The 27,277-nt window shown below is 37.0% G+C and overlaps 1 protein-coding gene across 1 annotated transcript in view; it reads right to left on the bottom strand.

Annotated features, from left to right (window-relative positions):
* The window catches only part of LRP1B (LDL receptor related protein 1B), a 1,171,881-nt gene that overhangs the window by 257,040 nt on the left and 887,564 nt on the right, over nucleotides 1–27,277 (bottom strand). The window contains 10 exon segments of the mRNA XM_067549510.1: nucleotides 1,461–1,583; nucleotides 2,761–2,889; nucleotides 4,415–4,534; nucleotides 7,097–7,219; nucleotides 12,375–12,524; nucleotides 12,891–13,004; nucleotides 16,023–16,142; nucleotides 19,209–19,337; nucleotides 24,402–24,527; nucleotides 25,191–25,383. Coding sequence (XP_067405611.1) covers nucleotides 1,461–1,583; nucleotides 2,761–2,889; nucleotides 4,415–4,534; nucleotides 7,097–7,219; nucleotides 12,375–12,524; nucleotides 12,891–13,004; nucleotides 16,023–16,142; nucleotides 19,209–19,337; nucleotides 24,402–24,527; nucleotides 25,191–25,383 — 1,327 coding nt within the window.

Here is a 27,277-nt window from a genome sequence, read left to right as displayed (position 1 = left end):
GGGCAGTGGCTTCTGGGAGCTATTTTCTGATTGTGATTGACAGCATCTACAATTTTCAAGGACCTGGGAGTGCATATAGTTGGAGCATGCTCAACTTGTGGAACACCTGGACAACTTTTAGGTGCCTCAGACAGATGAGATCTTCATGAGATCCTTGAGAGTAAGAATCCTACGATGATGGTAGATTTAAAGGAATAAATAGTTATTAAATTATAAACAATAATAACCTAATAACTTTTTCTGTGTTGTTGCTTTCCCCAGGAATGGGAACGTTTGAGAGGCTGACTGGGTTTTACCCATTGAAGCAGGATATGCATTTCTCTGGATATCTTGTTCTTTGTACCCCCTTGCCAGTTGATGAACTCAGATATAATCATCCAGAACTCGGACTGACAACACAAAAGAATCAACCTTTTTGCTTTTATTTCCAGAACCACTTTGTATCTCTCAATCACCACCAGTCCAACACTACTGTATTTTCCAGGGTAGTTCATAACCAAAGATATTGATTTCTGTTATTACTAACTGCTAATCTGTGTGTTCCAGGAGACATCCTTTTGTAAGACATATGGAGATAAGCCATCACCATAGCCTGGTTCCAACTTGTATTGGTATCCTTAGAAACTTGCTGAAGTCCCAACATTCCATTGTCCAAAAGGAAATGTTGAACAAGCCTCATTTAAATTGTTTCCAGGAACCCACCTCCAGAATTGCTCTCATAGATCTGACCCTTAAAATGCACTTTTTCTGTGGGGCACATAAGCTCTCACTTTCATCACATTGCACAATCATCCTTCCAAATAAAATAATAATTAAGCAAACCAAAACAAAAACAACAAGTTTTAAATGCCTGGCAGCACAGAACATGCTGGCTAAGAAAACGGAATATCCCTTCCAAATCTCTCCAATAGAATCAAAGAGATTAAGCCTAAAACTACTGCAGATAAACACACTACCATATTTTTGAACAGGGGCTGTGTGCCTGATTCTTTCCTGTACCAAGAACTTTTTGATGCAGAATGGTGAGGTCAGGCAGCCAGACACAGTATGTATATAATATAAAAACAGCAACAATGACGTTTTAGTGCTTACTAAGGCAGAGTCTGTATCCTATTATTAGCTGAGAGTATGAACATATATACATTATTGATAATGTATTTACTCTTACCTCTATTAACTCCTATTTTTTAAAAAGAATCTTCCATAAATCCATTCACTTTTAGCTTCAAATAAATATGTACAAAGTTATGCTCACCAGGAACAGCATTAGATTATAAACAAATATTAAAACAAAATTTAAAAAGTGAACAATTGTCTCATTCAACAGTAAATTAAAATATTAAATAAGAAGAACTGTTAAAAGATTTATCTTCACTCCCTATAGGTTTTAAAAAATTTCTGTCCTATTATTCAGCCTGAGATTTTTTTCCCATTGTTAACAGTTCTTAAATTATACTTGCCACATTCCAATGACTCATCTGATCCATCTCCACAATCATCATCATGATCACATACAAACTGTTTCGGAATGCAGACTTTATTACGGCATGTGAAAGCGTTCTCATCACAAGTGTTATTAGGAGCTAAAGAAAAAACAGCACATAAGAAAAAATAAGGAACACGCAAAACAACAGGACCTACAGATACTTTACTTATTTGAAAAACAAGTGAAGTAAATTAACTAGTACTCAAAAACTGATTCACAACAAATAATCACGCACTTTGTCAGGCATACGAGTGGCATGCAATAGCAGAAAATGCTACTTGCCCCCAAAATAAGGAATACAAACGTTGATTCGAAGATTTTAATGTACTGTGAAAGGAGAAAACTTCAGAAGTTAATGCTCTTTATAATTTTCCTTAGAAGAGGATTTAAAAAAAAAAAATCAAAACAAGAAAAAAACCCCACATCTATGGGGTAGCCCTGGCAATACCCAGTATTGCCTCATTGGGGGAAGAATGCTCTGCAGAGAACTCCTGGTTACACTACTGCTGAATGACAGCTCTGTAACTATAAGGTGAATAACCCAACCGGGACCTCATGCAATAGTGGATACATAATCAACTGAGAGAAAGTTATCTGAATTTTTTCAAACTTATAAAAATGTTTATTTAAGGAAATATATCGATGCAATCTGAACCCACCTAAATTACTGACCAAACCCCAGACATTCTTAATTGGATTATACCCCATATACCTACATCCAAGAAAGTGGATACCACGAACAACAGATAGGGAAGCAGCAGTTTATAAGGTGCCAGAAGTAGAGATTAGAATAATTAACATGACTAAATTATAGATAAAATTGTCTCTTACTCCTCTGAAAACAGCTAATTTCTGTGATTTCAGAAATATACCTTTTTTCTCACAAAAAGCATGTAAAATGCATAATCAATGATAAAGCTTCCATTGCTAACTAATATGGTGAAAAAGAAGAGAACAAATACTTATATTTGAAACATATATAATGTGTTGCATACAGTGGACCAGATCCTCAGCTAGTGTCAATCAGTATAACTTCACTGAAGTCAATTGAACTATACTATTTAAATCAGCCAAGGATCTGGTCCAGTGTATTTAAGTGTCTGACTGGCCAATCTCTACCCACTGATGGTTTACAGTATTTTGTACTTTGCACTCCATCTGGTAATAGGTAGAAGGTCCACAGCTGTAAACAAAAGACACAAGCAAGTACTGTGAAAAGAAAAAAAAAATAAAATATATTTTTAAATGTGTAAGTTTAGCACAAAACCCCATACCACAGCCTGCTGTAGAGAGTTCATCACTTCCATTAGGACAGTCCCTTTCACCATCACAAAGCCAGTGCTGAGGAACACAGGCATGGGAACCTAGGCAATTGAACGTGTCTGCAGCACAGGTCACGGAACCTGAAAAAATGCTACAGGTTAATGTTGCTAAATCCCAATTGAATAATTTTTGTGAGGTTTATAAAAAATAGCTACAGGAGAGGGTTTTTTTATTCCCCTTTAAAAAAAAGCTGAAAATAATAGATTTTCCTCTGCATTATACTCTAAAAATTCAAATTAAGATTTTATTCTAAATTAAAGATTTCAATATCAACCCTGTCTTCTGTATACTTTTGCCCTACTTGCACTTTACTAATCACATCTTTCTTAAATGAAAGAGGTAAGCTATTTTATTATAGCTCATGTAATCTAATCAGTATAACAATTTTACAAAGCATAGACAGGTAATTTTAGGCAACAACTGTGTATTTGGATTCATTGGATAGGAAGCCTGATTATGAGAGATGCAAACCACCCTCAGCTTAGCTCATCACTGGCAACTCCCATGGCAGCCCAGCGATACTGCAGGATCAGGATCCAAATCCCCAGTACTGAACAATGAATGGAAAGCAAGAAATCCCATGGAAATGGGAAATCCCATCAGTTTAAATGAATGTACTCTATTCCTGCTAAGTTCTTTATTTTTAGCACTTTATAGGACTTTTACCAGCACAAAGAAAGTAATTTTTCATTGCCTAAATATTGGCTTTTTCATTTTGTTTAAAAGCACACTTTCTTCTAGAATGGATTTTCATTTATCCTTTGGTACTTGGATTGCTTTTATGCAATCCATCATTATTGTGTCTCTTAGCAGGTATACCAAATTTGCAAATATTAAGAAGAGAAAGTAGATTTTCATTCACATCTTTGAACATTTATCACAATAGTTAAATAAATTCAAATAATTTATTTTATGATTCATTTTCATTGTTTCAGCGAAGATGAAAAACAACTCGTGTGCTTTTATTAGACTGACTTTTCAAATACTTCTGAAATTAAATTACGTTATGTTAGAGATAGGTACACTTCAAATGTTTCAGAGAACTGGGAAACCCAAACTTTTTCTGACAGCCCTGTTCCACCTGGAAACTATTTGTCTTCTGCTCCTAAGATAAAATAAGGCCTCATCTTCCACTCCACGGCATTTTATCTTTAAGTAATCTTCAGAGATGCCAGCTAATTCTTTGGTAGAGCTTTCATCCATAAACGTATCTATGACCAAAGCTAAGTCATAGATAAAGAAGAGATCAAACATCTGAATAACTTAAAAAAAGGAGTGGTGGCTTTTATTGATTTGTTTGGTCCTCCTTCCCCCCCCCCCTTTTCCTATTTTTCACTTTAAATTGTGTATTTAGATTGCATGCAGTCTACTGAGCCTCAGACTATGATGTCTCTTAGGTTTTGACAATAGCAGATGTGTCTGAGGTACCTGCCTTCTCATTTGACACTGTCTCCACTGAACCTGTTGCGAGGTTATGGTTAAAGGGCATGACCCTAGAAGGCGCTGTGCACTCTCCACTCCCATTAATTTCCATGTGATTGTTCTGCATGTTTCAGCATCAGCCCAAAAATATGTGATAAAATAAATAACTATTATAGCACTCACCACAAATAGCATCACTCTCATCTAAGCCATCTCCACAATCATCCTCACCATCACAAGTCCATTGCTTAGAGATGCATTTGTGTGCAGAGCAAGCAAATTGATTCCATGAACAGGAAGAATCTAGGGAAGACATCAGCCACTACTGCTTGTTGTATTTGCAATAATAGTGAGTTTCCTGTATGCACTAGCACAATGTAAAAGCTCATTCTTGCTTTTTAGAGCTGTAACTATAGAGGTAACTATGTTATAATTCTGTCCGTTTGAAAACAGAATTTAGGACTGGTATTGGTTTCAAACTCATTTATGTCCACTAATACTGGTAAAAGAACATGCAAAACTTTTACATTAAAAGAATTAAAAAATATTTTGTGAATAGTCTGAGAGTAAGTACTTTTAATATAAGAGAATAGTTCATGCATTTCACATACATGTTTTTGCAATAGCAAACCACTTTGCAATTATGGTAATAAGTGCAGAGACAAATAGTCCAATTCTTCAATCATCTTTGTATTTCACTATTTAATTACATCTTGAGAAGATTTCCATGTTCTTTTTCTCATCTGGAAAATTGCTCTATATTTGCATTCTGTTGTCTTAACCGTTTATTTTTTTGAATACATTGGGAAATAACAACACTCTGCTTCAATTCAAAATCAATCTGCAGTAGCATATCAAATAAATTCAAGTTTAATATTAAGAATTTCATTTAGAAAACTTCAAGCCTCCTTTTTTGCATCCTCCCCACAAGAATAAACATATTATGATTTAACTGATAGCAAAATAATTTCAAGATGAATAATAGAAAAAAGTCATTTATTGCAGCCTGAATTATAATAAACATTGTCCATGATGTCTCCAAATGGATAAGAGCTCTAAACTGGAAAAAAGGTAGCCAAGGAAAAAAAGGCAAATGGATTTCATAATATTTTTAAAGTAACAAAAAACAGGCACCCTAAAATGCTTGCTGACAGGCTAAGACTGGTAAATGGTGTCTAGGTGTGACCCTTCTGCATTTCATGGGGTAGAGTTCAACTCCTAACCACATGATGAATGGGAGAGCAAAGCAGCACTGTGAACACAAATTTATGGCTTTAGTATGGAGGAAAAAACAACTAGGAAAAAAAATTGTCAGTGACACTCAGCTAAATTTAGTTCTGTAACGGTGAGACTCGATTGGTGAATCTGCAAAACATGAGGGAAAAAGACCAGTTCTCATTCTGATCATAAATCAGATTTTCCTGCAATAAAGCAATATTAGAGAATCATGGAAATTAGAGACAGAAACTATTTAGGCCTGGTCTACATGTAGTGCTTGCACCAGTATCACTTTTTTGGTTAGGGTGTGATTTTTTTTTTTAATATAGTTATACTTACACAGGCTCTAGAATGAACACAGTCATATCAGTTTAAAGGTGCCTAAATAGCCATATAACATATTCCCCACTCTGAACCAAAATAAGCTTTACTGCATAAACACTTTTATACTGATATAACTGTGTCCATAAAGGGGGATTATACCAATTAAACTAAATGGTTATAACTGAAGCAGTACAACTTTGGAGTCTAGACAAATCCTGAATAGGTAATTTTCTCTATTCCTGTTATCAATACAGGATTTTCATTTTCAACTGGAAGTGGCTTAAATAAAACCCAAAGGAAATTGTTGCAGAAGACAAAAAATCTATGTTTTGCGCTGAAAATGGAAAAAACATATTAAGTGTAATTTATGTAAATGTACTTATTTCACAAAGCTTTATAGCCACTCTGTCTTTGGGTGCATATTCCACATACCAAGATGGGCTAGGAAAACATTATCTGCCCACAAAGTGAGCCCAGACAGAGGGTTTGACCTACCTCAGAAGAGTTGCTGAGCATGCAGGAATAGAAGTAGTAAAAGCCTTCTCCTTCCTCTTCCTTCTTCCACTTTGATTTGGGCAGAAATTTGCACCATCAAGTTAAATTGTTTAATTTCTCCCTTTCATCACCATGGCAGGAGCAAGCAAATTTGTGTTTGGCTTTTACCTCTACCTTTATGTCAAGCCCAGGGGAGTCTGGGTATTGTCATTCTCTCTCTCTACAGCAGTTAGACCTGAGACGGTCCAAGCAGACTGACATATTCCTGAAAGTGTCAAGGTGCCATTTTGTTGCTGATCTTGTTTTTCATGATGCATTAGTTTTGAGTCACCCTTGCATGCCATGTACAAAAACTTAATTTACTTTAAGGAAGAATAGTAGAAACACAGACAAAAATCAAACTAAAGAGAAACAATACAAAGTTATCTTGTTATAATATGTCAAAGATATGAGTCTTTGTAACCTAATGTTTAAATATAATGCTCAATCTTGTTGAGAGCTTGGCTATATTATAAAGATGCAGTCTATATATTCATATTTCATGGGGACATTTACTGATAGGAGAGTTTAATATTTCACAGAAAATCTATTTTTAGTAGTTTCCCAGCAAATAAAGCCTACTGATTTGCAGCTGAAAATTCTAAAGTATTGAATGAATTATATTTCTATCTTTTTGTCTAGATTTAAGAGTGTCCATCAATAACATTAATTTGAAGTTAAACTTTTGATAAAAAATGAGTACTTTTGTAAAAAAATGTTAATGATAAACCCTTCTTTTGCATGTTTATCAATGGTTTTAGTAGTGAAAACAAATTAAAAGGCTCTTACCACAATGCAATTCATCAACTCCATCCTCACAGTCTTTCTGTCCATCACATACCCATGTGTTCAGAATACATCTTCCACTAGGACATCCAAAATAATTATCTTCACATGTGGGTTTGTTTCGAACTGTAATAAAATAAAGAATGTAATAATAAATGGTATCTACTAGTATGATTAGGAAACTAATTCAATACAATTCTACTGAATTTCTCAAAACTAATGGAAAAAGATATTTTTTTCCCCCAGTTACTTGAAAGAGTGGTCTCTTTTTCAATTAACTTTTTATTTTTTAAAATTTGATTTTTTGGAAAATTTAATTCTCTGAAAGGTGTCAGTTTGATGGCCCATGACACTGAACTATTCTGAAACAGAGAACAAGTAGTAGTAGTGCAGATTTCCCCATGCCCTCTCCAGAAATGTACCTCAACTTGACCTACAAGGAGCCTGGGATATGAGGGTAGTTCAATCTACAGGTCAGATGCTGAGCTGTTGTAAATCAACATAGCTCCATTGATGTCAATAGTGATATGCAGAATGGCAGTATGTTGATTTATACCATCCTCAACTGTCTGCTGAGATCAGTAAGATTGTCAAATTATGGTAGCATTATCTGTGAAATTCACTGGGATATGAACTGACACCATCACATCACTTTCATATAGGCCACTACACAGTTTTCAGATGGTTACTTTTGAAGTCACTGTGAGGTTTGCCATTAACTCATCAATGGAGCCAGGATTTCACCCTTGATCACCTTGATCTTAGTTGGATCTGGTTTTGTTTGTTTGTTTCTTTATTTTTGGTGGAAGTTGGATATATACATTCATATTTTACTTCAGTAAAGTGGGATGCACTACAGAAGGAAAGAAGGAAGTATGCATATTTAACGAGTGAATTCCTGACATTGATGCAAATACAAATTTATTGACTGACACAGCTCATTTCCAAAATTTCAAGCAAGCTTTATCTCCCTGAAAAGTGGATTGCACTCAATTTCAGATTAACTCCAGAGGTTCTGGATCTCTCAGGTTCAGTGCTACCTTGATTTTCTACTTCCTCCTTTAGCGATTCCTGTTTTCACATCAGGATTATCTTTGTTGATATCTTCTGTATCTGCAAACAATGGTGAAATCCTGACCCTACTGAAGTCATTGGGATTCCTGTTATTGCCTTCAGTGGGTCCAGAATTTCACCCATTAAATCCAATCTTTAAAACATTTACTACCAAGCTAAGGACCGATATCAGTAAAGCATCCCTATTCAGAATAGCACTTAAGCACATACTTAAAGTGGCAGTAAGGGTTTATAACATGGAACTCATTATTAAACTTGTGCTTAAAATTAAATGCAGTTGTCAACTGGGATGGATTTCAGCATGAGCTAAAGTACTATCCTGAATTGGGCCACAGTGTAAACTCCTGTGAACAGTTCCATTAGTAAACATTATGGTTGGCAGTACATTTTTGTAGGATTGGGTTTAAATTTTGTGTAGTGTCACAGGAAAGAAGAATCAGAAACTATTTAAGCATAAAAACAAACAGCCAAACCAAACCAAAACACACACACAAACTCTAGTGATGCCAGCAAAACATTAATTTAAAAGGAGAGAGAAAAAAAGTCAGCTAGACTATGAAGAAAGCCATCTGTAAACTTTTCCAACTGTATCAAAGGAATAAAAGGAGACCAACAAACAAAATATCAGCAAAACAGAAGTTTCTTTCTGAATTATCTACCTAGATATTTATACTCCATTAATCACTGTAGCATGAGAGTGAAAAATAGAATCAGATTTTGTACAACACTTTTAAAACCAAAGTAACCCAAACAACTTCCTAATTAGTAGTAAAGAAATTATAGTACTAGGATCATGAGGAAAATGATGCAATTATCATGAGTTCGGAAGAAAATCTCCCATTAACATTGCCCTCTTACACATGAGGTTTGCCCATCACTACTACTATGAACAATTTTTTTTTTTAAAAGGTACTGAGAGTAACTTCATATAAACATTCAAAATATTTATCCACATCTATTTGGACATTTTGGATTTTTTTTAAATAGTCTGTTAAGTTTTCATAAGTCCAAGATGGTGCCCCATCTTCCCTTTTCTGAACTGAGAACATATTTGGAATAGAACCCCTTCCCTTGGTATTAAGGTGGAACTGTTTCTATTGCTCTCAGAGATAGAAATTAGAGGACTTTTTGGTGTAACAATTCCTCATGAGATGGGTCCTTGAAGAGAGACAGGGCAGAAGGGGTTAAGAGTATACATAGCATAAAAAAAAATAGCTCATCAAAATCATGTTAGCACCCACTAACATGGATAGAGTTCCACATACACATGAAAAAAATAATCAATTTCCAAAACAAAGGGATGATGTTTCTAGACTCCTGGGAATGGGTTCACATTTGTTACCTGTCCCACCAAAATGAGTGTTTTCACTCAGGAGAGGACTGAGATGTATGGGCAGTTAAAGAAGATGGCATTTTCTTATGAAAGTGTTGCCTCTTTCTAAGAGGTTCTGATAGACTCTGGTGGAAAAAGCATGTTAGGGAAAAAGATCTCTGCAATATATGAACTGGTTGTTTGATATGTTTCCTTTTAGGGGCTCTTGGGAATGAAGTGTGCTCTTAGAATCCTTCACTGTATGAAGGATATCGTCTGCTTGGAGCTAAATGTGTCCAGCCCCTTAAAAGTCAAGTCCTCCACCATGAATTGAATCTCCCAGGGGAAGCCAGATCCCTGAAGCCATAAGGATCTTCTCATCACTATTACCATGGCCATTCATCATGACACAGTATTTGCCACATCCAGTGCAGCTTGTTGGCTGATCCTGGTCAGCAGTTGGCCCGTGGTCACCAAAGAGGAAAATTCTTCCTTCACCTCAGGAGGGAGTTTGTCTATGACTGTCAAGAACTTTTCATAATTTAAAAAATACTATTTGGGCAGCAGGGTCTGATCATTCACAATCCTAAATTGCAAACTAACTGACGAGTATGATTTTCTGCCAAATAAATCTCATCACTTAGGCTCATGTTACTTTGGTGTAGTCTTGTTTGATTGTCTTGACTTTTTATTAGTAGTTGTTATCATGAAGGAGCTAGATATGAGTAAAATAATAATTTCCCCTGCAAGGAGTACAGCGTTTTTTGGGTTTTTTTTGCCTGCCTTCCAGACTGCTGTGACCTGAGTCTGCCAAAGAACCCTTGCAGAGTCCATAACAGCCTAGTTGATTGGAAGGCTAGTTTACCTACAGTAGAAGATTGAAATATGTCAATCAGTTATGAACAGGTTCCTGACTCTCCTCCAAGGGAATTTGCAAAGATACCTGATACCTTCTTTAGATGGTCCTGAAATTCCTTAAAGTCATCATGCTGTGGCCTACTAGGAGGGATCACAGCCTCATCTAATGATGAGGAGGATTTCTGGTGGCCCAGTAAGTCAGCAGAGTGAGATGGGATCTCCTTGTCTAGATCCTCAGGCTGAGGGGAAGCCTGAGTAGGTTGTTACTCAGGACCAGCATTGCAAGTCTGTTGGTGCAACTGAAGAAACCAGCATTGAAGGTCCCTGAACAGCTGTGGACATAAGAATACAAGTTCTTAATACCCTGGGTAAAGATGGACCCAGAACCACAGGAGTCAAACTAGTGGAAAGTAATGGGGATTCTGGTTCTCGTACACTTGGAGATTCCCTGGTGCTGTTTATGCTATCGGCACCAAACTGTGCAGAGAGCAAACAACAGAGTATGGATGGAGAATGGTGGAATTGGTTATACCAGAGTCATCACAATACTGGTGATACCGGAGCACAAGACTGGAGCTCAATGGTACTGAGGAAGTAGTTCCGGAAGTTGACAGTACCAAGCTCCATGATGAGGTGGAAACTTGAAATGATGCCTCACATGATGGTGCTTCAGTGTTGGAGACTCAGTATCAAGATAGGGTCCACCTACAGCAGTAACCTTATGGGACCACTCTATTGAGATAGAATGGTGTGGGGAAGCTGTTCTTTTCTTAGAGTAGACCCTAGCGGGGGATCTGCCTCTCACATTCTCCTTGCCATGTACCTTCTTCACATAAGGTCCTTTTCAGTCTGTGTCAGTTTCAGGGCTGAAGATGAGGCTGAAAGGGCATGAAATGATGTAGACCCCATTCTGCAAGAAGTACTTTTAGATACTGAAAGATCATGTATGGGGGGGGAATGAAAGGACCCAGGGTCTGAAGGTAGTCTCATCAACCTGTCCATTAAAAATATTTGGAGGCGTGCTTGCCTTGATTTTCAAATTCTTTGTGTAAAGGACTTACCAGGGATGTGTAACTCCTACATAAAAAATAAACATTTCTTATGCCTGTCATTAACAGGCATAGTATCCTCACATTAGTGACAATATTCATAACCAGGGGACTGAGGACTAGTCATCCCGGTACCTGGATGAAAATAATAAGGATTCTTCTGGTAAAAAAGACACCTATCCTGAAAAAATTACATGTATGGTGCCAACTGACTAACTAAATAAGTAACTAATTACTACTGGGGATTAGGATAATACCTACAAGGAATGAAAAGAGAGATCCAATACTAAATTCGAACAGACAGAGCAGCTCCACCTAAAGCCAGTGGTAGTGAAAAGAACTGAGTGGTGAGTGGCCTGCTCCACCCTTTCATGCCCTGGGCGAAGGGCATGAGAATATTCAAGGCATGTGAATGGCCCCAACAGACACTGCTGACCAAAAGATTCCAGTCTCTGACACATGAATCAAAAGTAGAATATGTATATAGAAAAGCTATCAAAGGTGAACAGGAGTAATATAATCACCAAAGCAATAAATAGATACATCTAAAAGCAGAACAACTCTCATCAAAGCTTTGTACTAAGTACTTCAAACACACACCCATGAAAGCAGGAAAAAAATCTACAACACATACAATTCATTATTAAAAGTTACTCATATGCTAGGGGAAATGTTGCTGAAGCTTGACATTTTAGGCATTTTGATGACAAAAGTTCCAATTAAATAAAAATGATTAATGACAGACCTAATAAAAAAAAAAACAGACAAAGACAATGTGGTTTTCTTCAGAGGAACTTCAGCATTAATTAGTGATAATTTGCATACCCCATTAAGACAAATAACAATACAAGTGGAAGAGGCAACATCCTGTGAACATCTTCTTACCTATTTTTATTTGTACACTAAACACCTAATATTCAATGGATAAATATCTTGCATAGTTTCTCTAGATCTCTAGGACAGATATAATTTTTTTCCCCACAATTACCTGGGCATTTTAATTCATCTGTATAATCTCCACAGTCATTAGCTCCATCACATATCCATTCCGGTAGTATACAAAGTGAAGTAGAATTACAACTAATAAATCCTGTAGATTTTACTCCAAGTTTATAGAAATGAGTGCAGTCAGTGTTATCTGGAAAGAGAAAATAAAATATTTTAAATTTATATATTCAAATATATATTATTTTAAATATTATTATATATATTATATAGTATAATATAATATAGATATATTATTTATATATTCAAATTCATATATTTATTTATATATTTCAAATTTATATATTTAAAGATTGATCTATCAATCAATGTCTTGATGGGTTCTCAGACGCAGCTATATTTTTTACAGGCCATTCAGCATTCAGGAACACATTAATATTCCAGTTAATAGTTATCTCAAATAACAAGAGTTAATTACAGATCAAATGTACTGTGATAACACTTTAGCCCAGTGTTAAAGAGACACAAACAAATGGGACAGAAAAACTGAATTTCTTACTGCAATTCTTTTCATCTGAAGCATCTGCACAATCAATGACCTGATTGCATTGTGCTGATTTTGCAATGCAAAGTCCATCTGCACAGAGAAATTCTGTTGAAGCACATGGTGAATCTACAAAGCATACAGTAACATAAAGAAACAGTTAAATGCTGTTTACATTGCTTTGAATGGTTATAAGTAAACCATTTATTTTACGTAACCATGCATTTAAAGAAAGGGTAAAAGCATGTATCACAAGTAAGATCTTTATGTAAAAAGGCCTTAGCAAGAGATTTTTTTTTAAATTTCTTACACGCATATCACCACAAGAGTTGAGCATTCATGACATTTGCTGGAAAAGAAAGAAGAGGTGCATCGAGTTTTGTATATTGTGCATTTAACATACCAAGGTACATTTTTCATTCAAACGTTCCATTGTGATTACAAATGTTCCACTATGAGATTACAAATGTTCCACTATGAGATGGTGTTCAACATGACAGTTTCTTCGGTACTATTTTTTTGACATTTAAATATTATAATCAATTATAATTATTAGCTAAAGTTACATCAATTCTAATTATTCATAATACCTACTATAAAAATAATAATACTTTTCATTTCTTATAAGCACCTTTCACGTGACTTAGAGACGGTGCAAGAGGCTCACAGAAAATACAAAGAAACACTAAACAAAAACAAACAACAAAAAACACCACTCCTTCAGCTTATGGGATTCCACAGTCCTACTCAGTTTTTACCCTTGAAAGTAATACTAAGCCCTGTACGCCTGACTGTATAAGCAGAATCATTTTTTTTATTTATTTGAACTTTTTATAAAGTTGTGTCTACTACAAAAAACAGCTTTTTTTTTTTTGGCAACAGCCTATATTTTTTATATATATATCAAAGATTATGGATGAATAGAAGCATTTTGATAGACAGGCTAATGGGAGACAGAAAAGGATTCAGAAAGCCCTTCTTCCATTAATAGGACAAATATAGAGGAAGGCATGAATCACTGCTCTGGCTTTGTTTGGAATATTGTGTTTCTTGGTCTCAGACCTGGTAGCCCTATGGCTTTTCCCACAGACTATGAAGTTTAAGACTTTCTAGAGCTATGAGGGGAAACCTCTTGGCCTACATGGAAATCCCTGCCTGATTGGCTGCCTTTCCCTATTCCCTGCCTTCTGAGTCAGGACAGTCAATCAGAGCTGCTGCCTCTGACACACCCAACTCTCCCCTTCAGGAGTAGACAGGAGATTTAAAGCAGGGCAGGAGTGAGGAGAGGAGCTGCTGGACCCATACCAATTTCACAATATAGAGGGTAGGCCTGCACAGAAAGAGACCAGCATCTTACGTCTGGCTCTCTCCTCCATCAAGTGAAAACTATCAATTTGCTCCTTCCAAATGAGCACATTAATTATAGGAGGGGAAGGGCAAGGAGTAAGTAGAGTCCACCATGAGCTACTGGGCTTGTTCTGCTCCCTCTTCCTTACCTCCTTCCTGTGGGAAAGTGTGTTAGCCCTCTTTCCATCTCCACCCTCCATTGCTGCAAATCCAGTTGTGGGGATGGTGCCCAAGACACCCCATTACAACTGCCACTTTCCTTGACTCAGGTCTTGGAGGGAGGGTTAGAAGAAACCTCTACTGTAGCTATACTCCCCGTAGCCTACAGGCATTGTGGAGGGCACAGATGAAATACTGGTGATGGGGGTTACGGAGCAGAGAGAGAGGAGAAGTAAGAAATCAGTAGGGGAGACATAGGAGGATGGAAGGGAGATACAGAAAAGTATGAAGGCCCTTCTTCCATTGTTGATGGTGAGAAGCACTCCCCTCAGTTAATCAAACTTCTAGCTCTCTTACCTTCTTCCACAGAATAAACTGAATTCTGGCCTGTCTCTTTCCTACAGTTAATAATTTCTCCCTCTTCACTTTATTGCTTCTGCATCCTTTTCTGTGGCTCCACACTTTATCACTCTCTGTCCCCTTCTCTGTGTCTGTCTCCCCTGACACCCCCCCCCCCCCCACCACATCATCTCTTCCTTCCTTCCTTCCGAACTGGCATTCATGCAAATGGTTACGAAAATACGCAAATCAATGCAAATTTTGTATCTAAAAGGGTTGTTCTAATGATTTTGGCTAGAGATCGTGTCATAAGTATATCCCTTTTGAAACATACTCAGGATTTGTGTTGGTTATCAACTAGATTATATTCACTAATATTTGTAAAGGACATTAAAATATTTACAGCATATGTATTTTAAAAGTATTTTTTCCAATAAAGCTTTGCACAGAGCCCAATCACAACACAGCTGGGAAGAACAAACACTGAACATGGCAAGTGCAACCAGCAGCACTATCTTTTCTCTTTATCTAGGAAAGCTGCCCAGATCCAAAGTAGAACACATGACACATCCACTCCCAGAGTAACAAAAAAGCTACAAAACATATTGCTGCATAGAAAATCACAATTTTTCCTGAAGGTTCCCACTGTCACAAAACCCCCTCCACAAGGAGGTGGGGCTTTTAGCCACAGTCTACCTCAATATGGATCCCTTATGATAGTCACTTAGGCTATGCCCAGACTAGAGGTTTTGGTCATGGTGTAACTCAAGTTAAATGATTCCCAATTAGTTCAAGTAAACACGATTGTACATGCAAACTTAGACACTGTAGGATACAAACTTGTTAAATCTAGGGTTCTGCCATATGTGAAGTTTTCCTGTCTGGATCTGGATTCCCCTCTTCTCACAATACTTCTTTTAATTTAATAGAATTTACACAGGAGCCATCACTGTGTTACAACATCTGGGTCTTTTGTGAACAGGTGGAGGAGAGAAGAAGGAAGGAATGGATCTTCACCTACACTTACCCAGGAATATTTCACAAGGGTCAGAAAGCAGTTTAATATTCTTTTTTTTCTCTCTCTCTGTCTAGCATATGTGTGCATGCACATGCACACATATTTGCTTTAGGGCCAAAACACACAAATAAAAACAAATAAAAAGTATAATTCCAACCAAAATTACTCATATGTTCTAGACAGAGATAGATTAGATAGATGGTATGTATGTGTGCATGCACATGCTCTAAATATTAATTGCAGGGCAATATACTGAACACACAACAGAAGCAACTGGCATTTACCTTTACAGTCCAATTCATCAGAGTTGTCACCACAGTCATTTGTGCCATCACACAGTTTGTTGTTTGAAATACAACGATGATTGTAACAGGGCCTGAATCCTCTCCGACAGCTTCTGTTTTCTAGTAAAGTAAATGTAATAGACACTGTATATAGAAATTTCACACAAATAATAAATAAGCACTAAATTAAAACAAGCAAATATGCCAGAGAAATTCCCTTCAGAAATGTTCACTGTAAATTATAAAAAATGTAAAACTAAGCATTTATTATCCAACAAAAAGAAGTTGATGGGCAAACACATAAACCAGTTAATTATTCTAATATCTCTACCTACAGAGAAAAAGAATCAAACAAAACCTTAACTTTCAACTTTTCTTTTATTAATTTGCTTAAAACATTATTCTGTTCTAAATATAATTGTGCTTATGTGGAATACACAAACATTGCTGCTCAACTAGAAACTGAAAAGATGCTAAATTTGTTCAGAACCCAATGTCACTACACACATCTTGTCAATCATAATGAAGGTAAAAGAAAATTATTGTTGGTAGTCCATTGTTACTGCTGCTGACGATATTGTAGCAATTCTCATCTATGGCTATATATATGACTCTGAAGTCCAAAGCATGATGCACAGATTTGGACGCATTGAGGGCATGGGAAGTTTGTATCTATGATGTTTGATGATGCAGCTCTATGGTGCCTTTCACGAGCAGCCTGGAGATGATTTTGTTGATCCCGCTCAAACCTGTTACATATTGATCTTGTCAGAGACTGCCAGTCCTGTTTTGAGCCATTTGCTCCAATTCTTTACAGTTGATGTCAGTCCACTGAAGACTACTCTTCAGGTTATCTTTGAAGTGCTCATACGGATGACACTTCTTTCTTTTGCCCTGCTTCAGCTCCCCCTGCAAGATTTGTTTTAGGAGATGGTGCTGTTCCATTCTGATGACATGTCCAATCCACCTAAGTTGTACTCTCAATAGCATTTCCTCAGTTCTGGTTGTGTTTGCTCTCTCAAGGACCTTAATATTGGTCACACTGTCCTGCCAGAGAATGCTCATTATTGAATGGAGGGAGGACATATGAAATTGCTCAAGTTGTTTAATGTGCCTTTTATAAAGAGTCCATGTCTCAGATCCATGCAGGAGAGATGATAAAACCACTGCACGTAGATCTTCAATTGGTGTTTGGCGTGTTCTTGGATCTGAGATTTCCATCAGCAGTGCCCATCTGGGTCACACAGGTGCAGCCCATCTTGCAATGTCTTTAACACCTTGAACTGCATGTGCGCAACCCGACCACCTCAGTTCCTTCTCAGCCATAGAGTTGCATATTTAGACTCTGAAGTGGAGGGGGAAAAGGTGGGTAGTGGAGCACCCACAGGATGACACATCTCGAAGAACTTCAGTTACTCCACAAAGTGAGGAACCTTCTCTTCTTCTTTGAGTGTTGTCCCTGTGCGTGCCACGCTGTGTAGGCACCATTCTAGGTGACTCTAGTGCAGTGCAATTTTGGGCAGAACATGATTTATGTGAAAAAGCTGAATTAATTTTTGGTTGAAATTTCAGATGGGGTCTGAGAGTGACTTTGTCCTTGTGAAAAACAGTGTATGGTGGATGGGCCATGAGTGGCCTGACTTCACCCATATGTTGGGCCAATGTAATGGCCACTAAGAATGAAACCTTCATGGACATGTGCATAAGAGAACGCAGTGCTAAGGGTTTGAATGGAGGATATATATATACATATACTATTTAACTATTTAAGATGAGCTGAAGTTGCAACTGCTACAAGCTCCATCTCAGACCGCGGACGGTTGAGGAGGATCTGAGGTTGAGAAGGAACTGAGTGAGTGAACGAGTTGCATATGCGCAACCCAGACGGGCACGGATCAGAAATCTCCAACTCAGGACGTGCCAAACACCTAGAGTGGAGCATCCACAGGGCGTAGAGTAGAGCACCCACAGGGCACCACACAAAGAAGAATTCTTTTTAAGAGTTATAAAGTTATTAATTATTTTGACCACGTAAAATATGCTGGGCACCTGTCAACAAGAAGTTAAAAACACAACCCTTATTTTCTGAGTAGCTTACAATCAAAAGTTTGACAGAACACAAGTAAAGATCATAGGTGGAGAAACAGAAGAAGAAGAAGAGCGACAATATAGTATCATGAGATAAAAAATAACAGCTATCAAGATGTAGTTATATTTTATTTTATTATTGTTATTCTTCTTCAATTTCATTTGTTGTAAACAAGATGGCAGAAGGGAGCTTAAAGTCTGAGGAGGGAGTAACAAATTTAAGGGGCAGTATAGAAGGAGGCTTGCAGAAGTTTGAAAGAGGAGATATAAGGGATATTAAGGATAGCATTTCTTATGGAGTAAAGAGAGTGAGGAGTGACACTTAATGAGACCAATACGTAAGCAAGCTTTGAACGTTAGGGAGTTTTAAGTTAATGTACAGAATAATGAGATGGTGTAGTGGCTCAGTAAGGAGGGTGACATGAGCAAAGCTATGGGTGGGAAGGAGTATTTTGCTAACAACATTCTGGACAGACTGAAGTATGCAAAGTGTGCAGATATGTAAGAGGGAATAGATTGTGGTAGACAGAGCTGGATAGTACAATGGTGTGGATGAGCAATTTGGCTGTGGGGACAGAAAGGAAGCAACAGATTAGAAATGTGGTGAAAGAGCAACAATATGTTCCCACCTTATGGCTGTGGATGGAGAAGGAAAGATAACCCCTTTACCCATCCAAAATACAGATTTGCTCAACGGGGAAGATAATGGAGTTATCAACTATTACAAAGAACTGAGGCAGTGGGGGATTTTTGTTATAATATAAACTTATCTTTGTATTTTATAACATTTCAATACTCGTGTTTTTTTTATTTTCAGTCACTGACAATTGTATTTAAAAGTGAAAGATAAATCTACATTGCCAGATTAAGGCTGCGAATAAGTAGAAGAACATTTTCAGTTTTAGGTAAGCAGCTAGATGGGTTTCTTTTTGTTTTTGTTTTAAGACCAGAAATGGATGATATAACATACCTTGGGATTCATTGTAGCACATGTTAGCCAATCAATATATAAAAACAATTTGCAAGACATTGCATTTAATATGAATAGTTAGGAAACCAAATTAAGAAACTGCAGCTACAATGTTTGAGAAAACTTACCACAATAGAATAGTTTTTCATCCGATTTGTCCTTACAATGAGCAATGCCATCACAGGTCAGTTGATAGTCAATGCACTCACCATTTCCACATTCAAACTCAGAGTAAATGTTGCATGTGGAGTTCTTAGCTAAACACACACACATACAAAATACAAGTGTTAAAGCATTTTTAATAATTTGTATTACAAAAGGAAATTAAGCAACATACATTCCAAAGTCAAATTACTTTTTTGTTTTGTTTTGTTTTTGGAGACTGTGAATAGAAAGGTGAACAACTATAAATCACTAGTCTTTCAGACTGGATTTGGTCCCTAAACACCCTACTGCTGCTTGACTGCGTTGCAGTTTCTGTGGGTCTGACAAAAATGAGGATGGAATAAAGAGCTAAACTGTTCAAATTCTATGACATAGAAAACCAAGAATATCACATAATCATACATGGTTACCAGCGTCTGGTTTGCTAAATTGAGGCTTCTGGGAAGTAAGAAGTCAAAAGAATGCCCATATAGTACATCCAAATGAAAGGCCTGACACCTGTGTGGCAGTAGAGGCCTAAAATAAGGGGACTAAGAGTGAAAGCTGGATAAAAGGGACCCATTTCCAAAAAAACACTTTGCCCCAAACCCCTGAAAGCAAATCACTCACCACCCTTTTTTTCTTTTGTGGGCTGAGGGAATTGAAGACTACAGATATTTGCCACTGAGATATGCTGTGCAGAGAAGCTGAGTAAGAGGAAGGCAAACCCAACCTCATCAAAGTCTTGGTACCAGAGTTATAATTAAGTCATATGCCTGAGATGAACCAGGGAAACTTGCTGGGGCTCATGACCAACAACATGAAGGGCCTCATTGAAAACTAGCAACAACTAGTTTCTGAATGAAACATCCCAATACTATAGTAAAGGCACTTTTTCCTTGCCCTTCTCTGTTAGGAAGTGGAAACCTCTGAAATCTTTTCAGCAGAGGGAGACTCCATATCTGTCTTGTGAGGCAGAAGACTGGAACTTTGGTGGGCTGGCTGTTCCAAGAGGGGCCAAAAAAACAAATCTATTCAGTAGATAGATCCACTTAACTGTGCTGAGACAGAATAGAGGAGGAAAAGGAACATCGGACAAAACATTCATTAATTATAGTAACTCCATCTTTGGATTTTCCAGTGTATCCTGTCTTTAGTTATGTCTACACTTGAATTTTTACTCATAGTAAAACCGGTGCTAACTACCACAACTGTAGTGTAGACACTATGCAAACATTTGTCCCAGGACAGAAATTTTGTTGTTAGCAATTTTTAACCCTCGCTTGCAAGCTTCACGTTAAAAACACAACGAACAACAAATGTTTGTTTCATGCCAGCACTAGTATTTACCACCGTGTTAATTAACATACGTTAAAACCTAACCTACAAAATTAAGTGTAGATATACCCTTTGTGTCCATCTTTATATTTTAGACTATAAACTCATAGGATAGTCTGACAGGGTGTATCAGGCCATTTGAGGCCTCTGCTGGAGGCCTCACAGTCCTACCATACCCTGACCAAGGAAAGAGCAGTAGAGGTAGGTCCTCCAAGCTGCCTAGAGATGCAGCAGGAGAGCAGCCAATCAGAGTACAGCAGGAACATATAAAAGTAGCTGCTGGACAGAGCACATCAGTTACTGGATGGAGCCAGAAAAGCAAGGAAGGTGCTCCAGGCTGATGACAGAGACTCAAGCAAGACTTCAGCACTGAGCTAAGGGTGAAGCTAAAAGTGCTTGGGCTAAGAAGGGAAGTGGCCCAGGGAAATACACCAGCAAGTAGTTAAAGGAAAGCAGATGGTAACTGCTACTTATAGGGTTCCTGGGTTCAGAGCCAGAGTAATGGGTGGGCCTGGGTTCCTCTCCCCACAGGCAGAGTGGCCTAAGCCCTTAGAAGGGAGATTATCAAAGCCCAGAGAAGAGGGCATAAGACCCCAAAGAGGGTGAGATTTTAACTGAACTGTGTTAACCCTGGAAGGGGATCGAACTCAACTGGAAAGCTGAGGTCAGGAAATCTCACTACAGAGCGAAAAGTCATCAGGGAAGGACCCTGGGACGCTGTTCCATAACAGAGCATGTACCATTGAAAGCTATCCCAGGAGGGGTGAGGGACAATTCGGAAACTATTGCAAGAGGGGCCAAGGCTAATCAGGGTACTGTGATAGGCCCTGATAAACTGACTGAGAACCGAGCCCGGAGACAGAGCTATGGACCAAGACATTACAGAGGGCACTGTGAGAAGCTCTGTTGGACTTGTTCCCTGGAAGGGTTCTGTTTTGTTTGCACACCTACAGATTGCGTGTGACTCAGATGGAGGGCACAGTCACTGAAAACCTACTTGAGAAATATAACTATCAACAGAGGTCACAGCAAGCAGAGCAAAACTGAAAAAGTGCAGGTGCAGATGACACCCAGCTGGCAGGGGGACTCACATTAGTGAATGGCCCCATCACAGACTGTGATTATCTTGCTTTTAAAGTATGTTACAGTAATGAGGACAATGCTGGTGATAACCAAAAAAAAAAACCCCCAAGCAAATAATATTAATTAATTCCAGGGGAGGTGAAACTAACAGAAGACTGTGATAGTTTCCCTAATGCATGGATATGCATGGAGGCAAATTAGAGGCACTGATTCTGCTGAGGTTTCTAATGATTTTTACAACTTCTGATTTTGGCTTAGCTGTCCTCCCTCCTTTCCCTTGCCAGCCCACCATGAAATACCCATTATGCATTAATTTCTTAATGGAAATATTACAATCCTACTGAGTATTGTTAATAACTCCAGACCTCTTCAGTGTAGCACAGCCAAAAACTAGATAAAAACATCTTTTTCACTTTTCACCAGATGCTAACTAACACCCCCCAACTATATTTTATGACACTACTACACAGATGTTCAGTCTGTAATTAGACATACTCTGCAGTGGTCAGGCAATCAATGTACTACTTCTGCAGCTGAAGTGAACTGACGTGATGGCCTGCAAAATCATTGCAGAAAATCAGTTGTTTATACCATATAGAGTACTTCTATATTCACCACAAATCAACTACTGAATGTGAAATGTGTGTATGTTTTAATCTGTTTACCAGAGGCAATAATTTAGTTATTTCAAAGGCAAATGTTTATGTATATGTATGTGTAACCTTTTGCTTTCTCCCACATATATTGATTTATTGTTAGTTTAATTAGCAACAGCAGTTAGGATAGTATTGCAGTATTTAAAAAAATAATTTAATTGCTTGTGAACTTCATTGTAGCACATTTATAGGTGTTGGCCTAATGATTGAATTGTAGCTCAATGATTGAGTTAATCCCAAGAGGTAACATACAAATAGCATATTTTGAGGAGGGGAAGGACTGGGGTGAAGTGGTAATGGTAATATCAAGATATTACCCTAATTCATGTTTTCCTATTGCTCGTTCTGCTTGTTTTCAGCATGAGTCCCATTGTTTCATTCTAGAAAGAACAGATCTGTGTACTATGGAAGCTAAACAAGTTTGATTTGAAAGAATATTTCTATTTAGTTCCAATATGAAGATAATTGTGAAGGAAAGAAAAGATGCACTGAAAACCCAGACTCTGGATCAGGATAAAATTTGGATTATTAAGGATGGCAGTTTCAGACAAAAACAACATAAAAAAAATTACAGGTATATTGGAGATTTAAATTGAGAAACACAAAAATCCTCCAAAGATTGGTTATGTGTATTTTAAAACATTGTCTATACCTTTATCTCCCCCCCGCTCCGCTTCATTTCTTTTATTATTTAGCAACATAGAAAGTAGGATCCTCAGAATTACCATACTGGATCAGATCCACGGTCCATCTAATCTAGTATCGTGTTTCTGACAGTATTCAACACCAGATACTTCAGAGGAAGGTGCAGGAAACACATAGTAAGCAGATGCAGTATAATCGCCTCGATTTAAAATTTCATCCTAATCCCTAATAGTTAGTAATTGAGTTAAACCCTGAAGCATCAGGGTTTTTATTCTTTCCAAAATTCTTTATTTTCATTATCTGTAACAACTCAGGATATTCTTGTTATCCATATAAACATCCAATTTTTCTTTGAATCTTACTAAATTATTTACTACAATAGTCTATGGAATAAATTCCATGGTCCAATTACACATTGAGTGAAAAAGTATTTCCTGTTATCAGTTTTGAATTTGCTACATTTCAATGTAAATGACTGAGAGTGTGTGACAGAGAATAAATAGAAGCTCCTGATCTCCCTTCTTTATATGCTTTTACCATGTCCCCTCTTATCTGTCGCCTTTCTAAGGTAAACAATCCAGTATTTTCAGTCTGTCTTGATATGAGAGATTTTCCAGTGATCATTCTCATCACCATTTTCTGAACTGCATCTCACTCTGCAATACATTTTATGAGATGGTGTGACCAGGACTTTACACAGTATTCTAGATGAAGATATACTGATTCATAACACTACAGTGTTTTTGTGAACCTTAAGTTAAGATTGGTAAATCCAAAATGTTGCTTATTTTTCACATAACACACACCTTGCATGAGGAGGCATATATTAAAGCTATGACAATTAAGGCTTTTAATTCAAATAAATGCTGTGCTACAGACTTAATTACAGTGGAATTACTTACTGCAAACCAGCAGTACGACCCATTCTCTCTCTGTTATGTACTGTAGGGCATTTCCAGTACTTTTAGGGTTACATGGGACATGTGCTTCTTTACTGAGGTACTGAAGTCTTAATTAACATTTTTTGGAAATATTGCAAATACAATCTCAATTGATCACCACTGGCATTAATTTCACAGCTAGACTAAAATTTGCTGTTCTATAACAGTGCTACAGATTTAATTAACATCTTTGTTACCCCTACAAATCATCCGTACAACTCATTGTATCTCCATTATAGGGCCAGCTAGACATGATTTTGCAGAAAGGCCTTCAAATCTAATGCACATTAATGGTATGTTACTTTACCACTGCATCTTGATTTTAGTTCAACTGTGCCTTCACTTTTATGAAGGAAAAGTTTTAATTTCCTTCCAACTACATATTTAAGTACAAGCAAAAAGGACTTTTATGTTATTTCAAGGACCTTCTAAAAATAAAATAAAAAGGACCAGATTATAGCTTTAAACCACGGTGTACCATGTGCATGTGCTGGGGGGCAGTAATATTACTTACTCACACATCTGTTGTCCTCTATCAGCATTCGATCCCCCCTACATGAACAGTTCACTCGACCATCAGCAGTCAGAAGGCACAAGTCATGACAGCCTCCATTCATTTGTGCACAGGGGGACAGTTCACCTGAAAAATAAAGAACTTTTGTATTCTCAAATTAATAAAAACAGTCCATCTTCTGTAAACTTTGTAGTATCTGCTTCAATGCCTAGTATTATTTGAAAGATCAGATTCCAATGCAGTTCAGTCTCTGGGGTAAATGTGTTCTGTCAATAATACATTAGCAGATTTCTAATAAGTTAAAAGTCTCTGTATACACTGGTTAGGTAGGCATGTCATGCTGCCAAAGAGGTTAGTGTATTAAACCATAAGATGGAGCTACTTTTAGCACAGGTGTAAAATGATTAAATGTAACATCCAAAAAATACTGATATTTGCAAACAAACTACTAAGTACTTTTCTATTTCTGAATGCTCAATCCAGAAAATATATACAGTATTCCAAGAAAATTTAATTTCTTTGGAAAAGGGGTGTTTTCTATCTTTTAGTTAATATTCCATATAATGAAAAGAAAAGAGATTAAGAAATTCCATAAAATATAATTTGATGAAATCCAGAGGGGTAGCCGTGTTAGTCAGTATACAGTAAAAACAATGAGAGTTCTGTGGCTCTTTAAAGACTAACAAATTTAATTTCAGCAGGCATAAGCTTTCGTGATGAAAGCTAATCTAAATTTCTGAAAGCAACAATATATAATTAAAGACCCTTATATTTTGTTTCATAACTTACAACTGTTAGTATCATTGGCAACAGCAATGATGCCCATTGGTTGATGTGGTATATCAGATCGAAGAATTTTTGTATCTCCTCCTGTATACTTATTGGAGCGAAGAATAGCTCTTCTCACCCAGTCTGACCAAAAGATATAATCATTGTATACAGCTAGGCTGAGAAAAGTGCCTGGTCCAGACTTGACAATTACCTGAAGTACAGAAATACATAATAAAAGCATTTAGATGGCAATCAGATGTGGATTAATTCACTCACTCAATCAACCTGTATTTTAACAACCTGAGGAAGAGGAGCAAAGGCAGAGCATTGTAGTAGACATTAAGGAAAGCAAGACTAATTGGGAGAACTCAGTTAAAACATACTATTTGAATAAAGAATGGGAGAGGGAGTGTTGTTAGGTGCTTTGAATAGGGGATTGAAACGGGCTCTGCACTGACTCACTGTGTGGACAAATTACTTGTCACCCTGTACCTCAGTTTACCAATATCATAAAACAGGATTGCTACTACTTAACTAGGATAATTTATAAGGGTATCCAAGGTGTCACGGGTCATTTATGTATTATTTATTACGTCAAAGTTTTAAGATGGAATTACAGTTGCCTCTCGAGTGTTTTGGGTGCCTATTCTATAAAATAAAAATCACAACATAAAAATATCCACCTCAGCTCACATCCTCACCAACTGCCTTATCAAAGAGGGAAAAAATGGACTCTGCAGTATGCCTGGACAGCTAATAAATCCGGATTCTGGTTAATCATGGTGGGGAGCAAGTTTCAGGATTGAAGACTGCTCCCTGAGATCATCCTATCAGGAGCCCCTTCTCATTTATATTCAGGGAGCTCCTGCCCAAGTTAATGAATGTTTGTGAGCATTTTGAAATTCACAGATGAAAGAGATCACATCAATGCAATGGAATATTACGAAATTACATTCCACTATTCAAAACCTAGTAGTATTTAAAATATGGATTGTGGTTCACTATACATTATACTGTCAAAGACTTTGAGCAGGTGGAAAAAATTAATCCCAAAGATATAGTTTGTTTTCATCTCATTCCAGATGATGACTTTCCTAAAAAATAACAGGAAAAACATGGGTCACTGCTTATTTGAGAATGTAGAGAACAGTGGAGAATACAAACAATGCAGTAAATATTAATTAGGAGAATTTAATTTTCATTATCATCCACAAATTCTACTAGATTAAATTCAAGACTAGAGAATTAACTCCAAATTACATTATTTTCTTTGAGTGAAAAATTATGGATTTTTAACTTTTAATCCTGCTATATGGACAAAATGGAAAATTAAATATATTTTGATTTAAAAAAGATGCAGCTGGGCTCTTCTGTAGTTACCTATACAATAATGTATATATGAGAAGTATGTAACAATAATAAAATATTATAGAATGATTGTTGAATAACAAAACTCTTACTATCTGATATATTTAAGAATTCTTTCTTATTGTCTATAAACTTATTGGCAACAAAATTTTCATTGGCTACTTAAGCTTCCTTTATCAATTGCATTTCTTAACTGCTGATTTGTACTCACTTCTATCAGCTCCTTCATTTTTCCATTTGTTAAATATAAATATATAGAAGGAGAGAGAGATTGCTACTTTCACCTCCCTGCTTAACAGGTGTTTTTTTTTTTTTTTGTTTTTTTTTGTTTTTTTTTTTTTGAGGGATGGGGGGACCAAAGAAGCTTAGAGGTTATTTATTTAATTAAATTTCCTGAGTCTCTAGGGATGTGGCAAAAGTCCTCCACAGCTCATGGTGTGCAAGTACCTACATTGGGGAAATATTTCTAATAATAGAATCTAGTGGAAATAGGGATGATAAAATCCAAGGGCTGTAAGCAGAAGCTAGATAAATTCAGACCAGAAATAAGGCACAAATGTTTAACACTGAAGATAATTAACCATTAGAATAACTTATTGGGGGATGTGGTGGATTCTCCATCACCTGGAGATCTTTAAATCAAGACTTGATACCTTTCCAAAGGACATGTTACAATTCAAACAGAAGTCACAGTCTTGATATATGGAGATTGCTAGGTGATGTTCTTTGTCCTGTGT

The sequence above is a fragment of the Emydura macquarii genome, unplaced genomic scaffold, assembly GCF_026122565.2.
Source record: "Emydura macquarii macquarii isolate MOO-44397 ecotype Brisbane River unplaced genomic scaffold, CSIRO-AGI_Emac_v2 contig_1253, whole genome shotgun sequence".
NCBI lineage: Eukaryota > Metazoa > Chordata > Testudines > Chelidae > Emydura > Emydura macquarii.
This window is presented reverse-complemented; position numbering and strand designations above follow the sequence as displayed.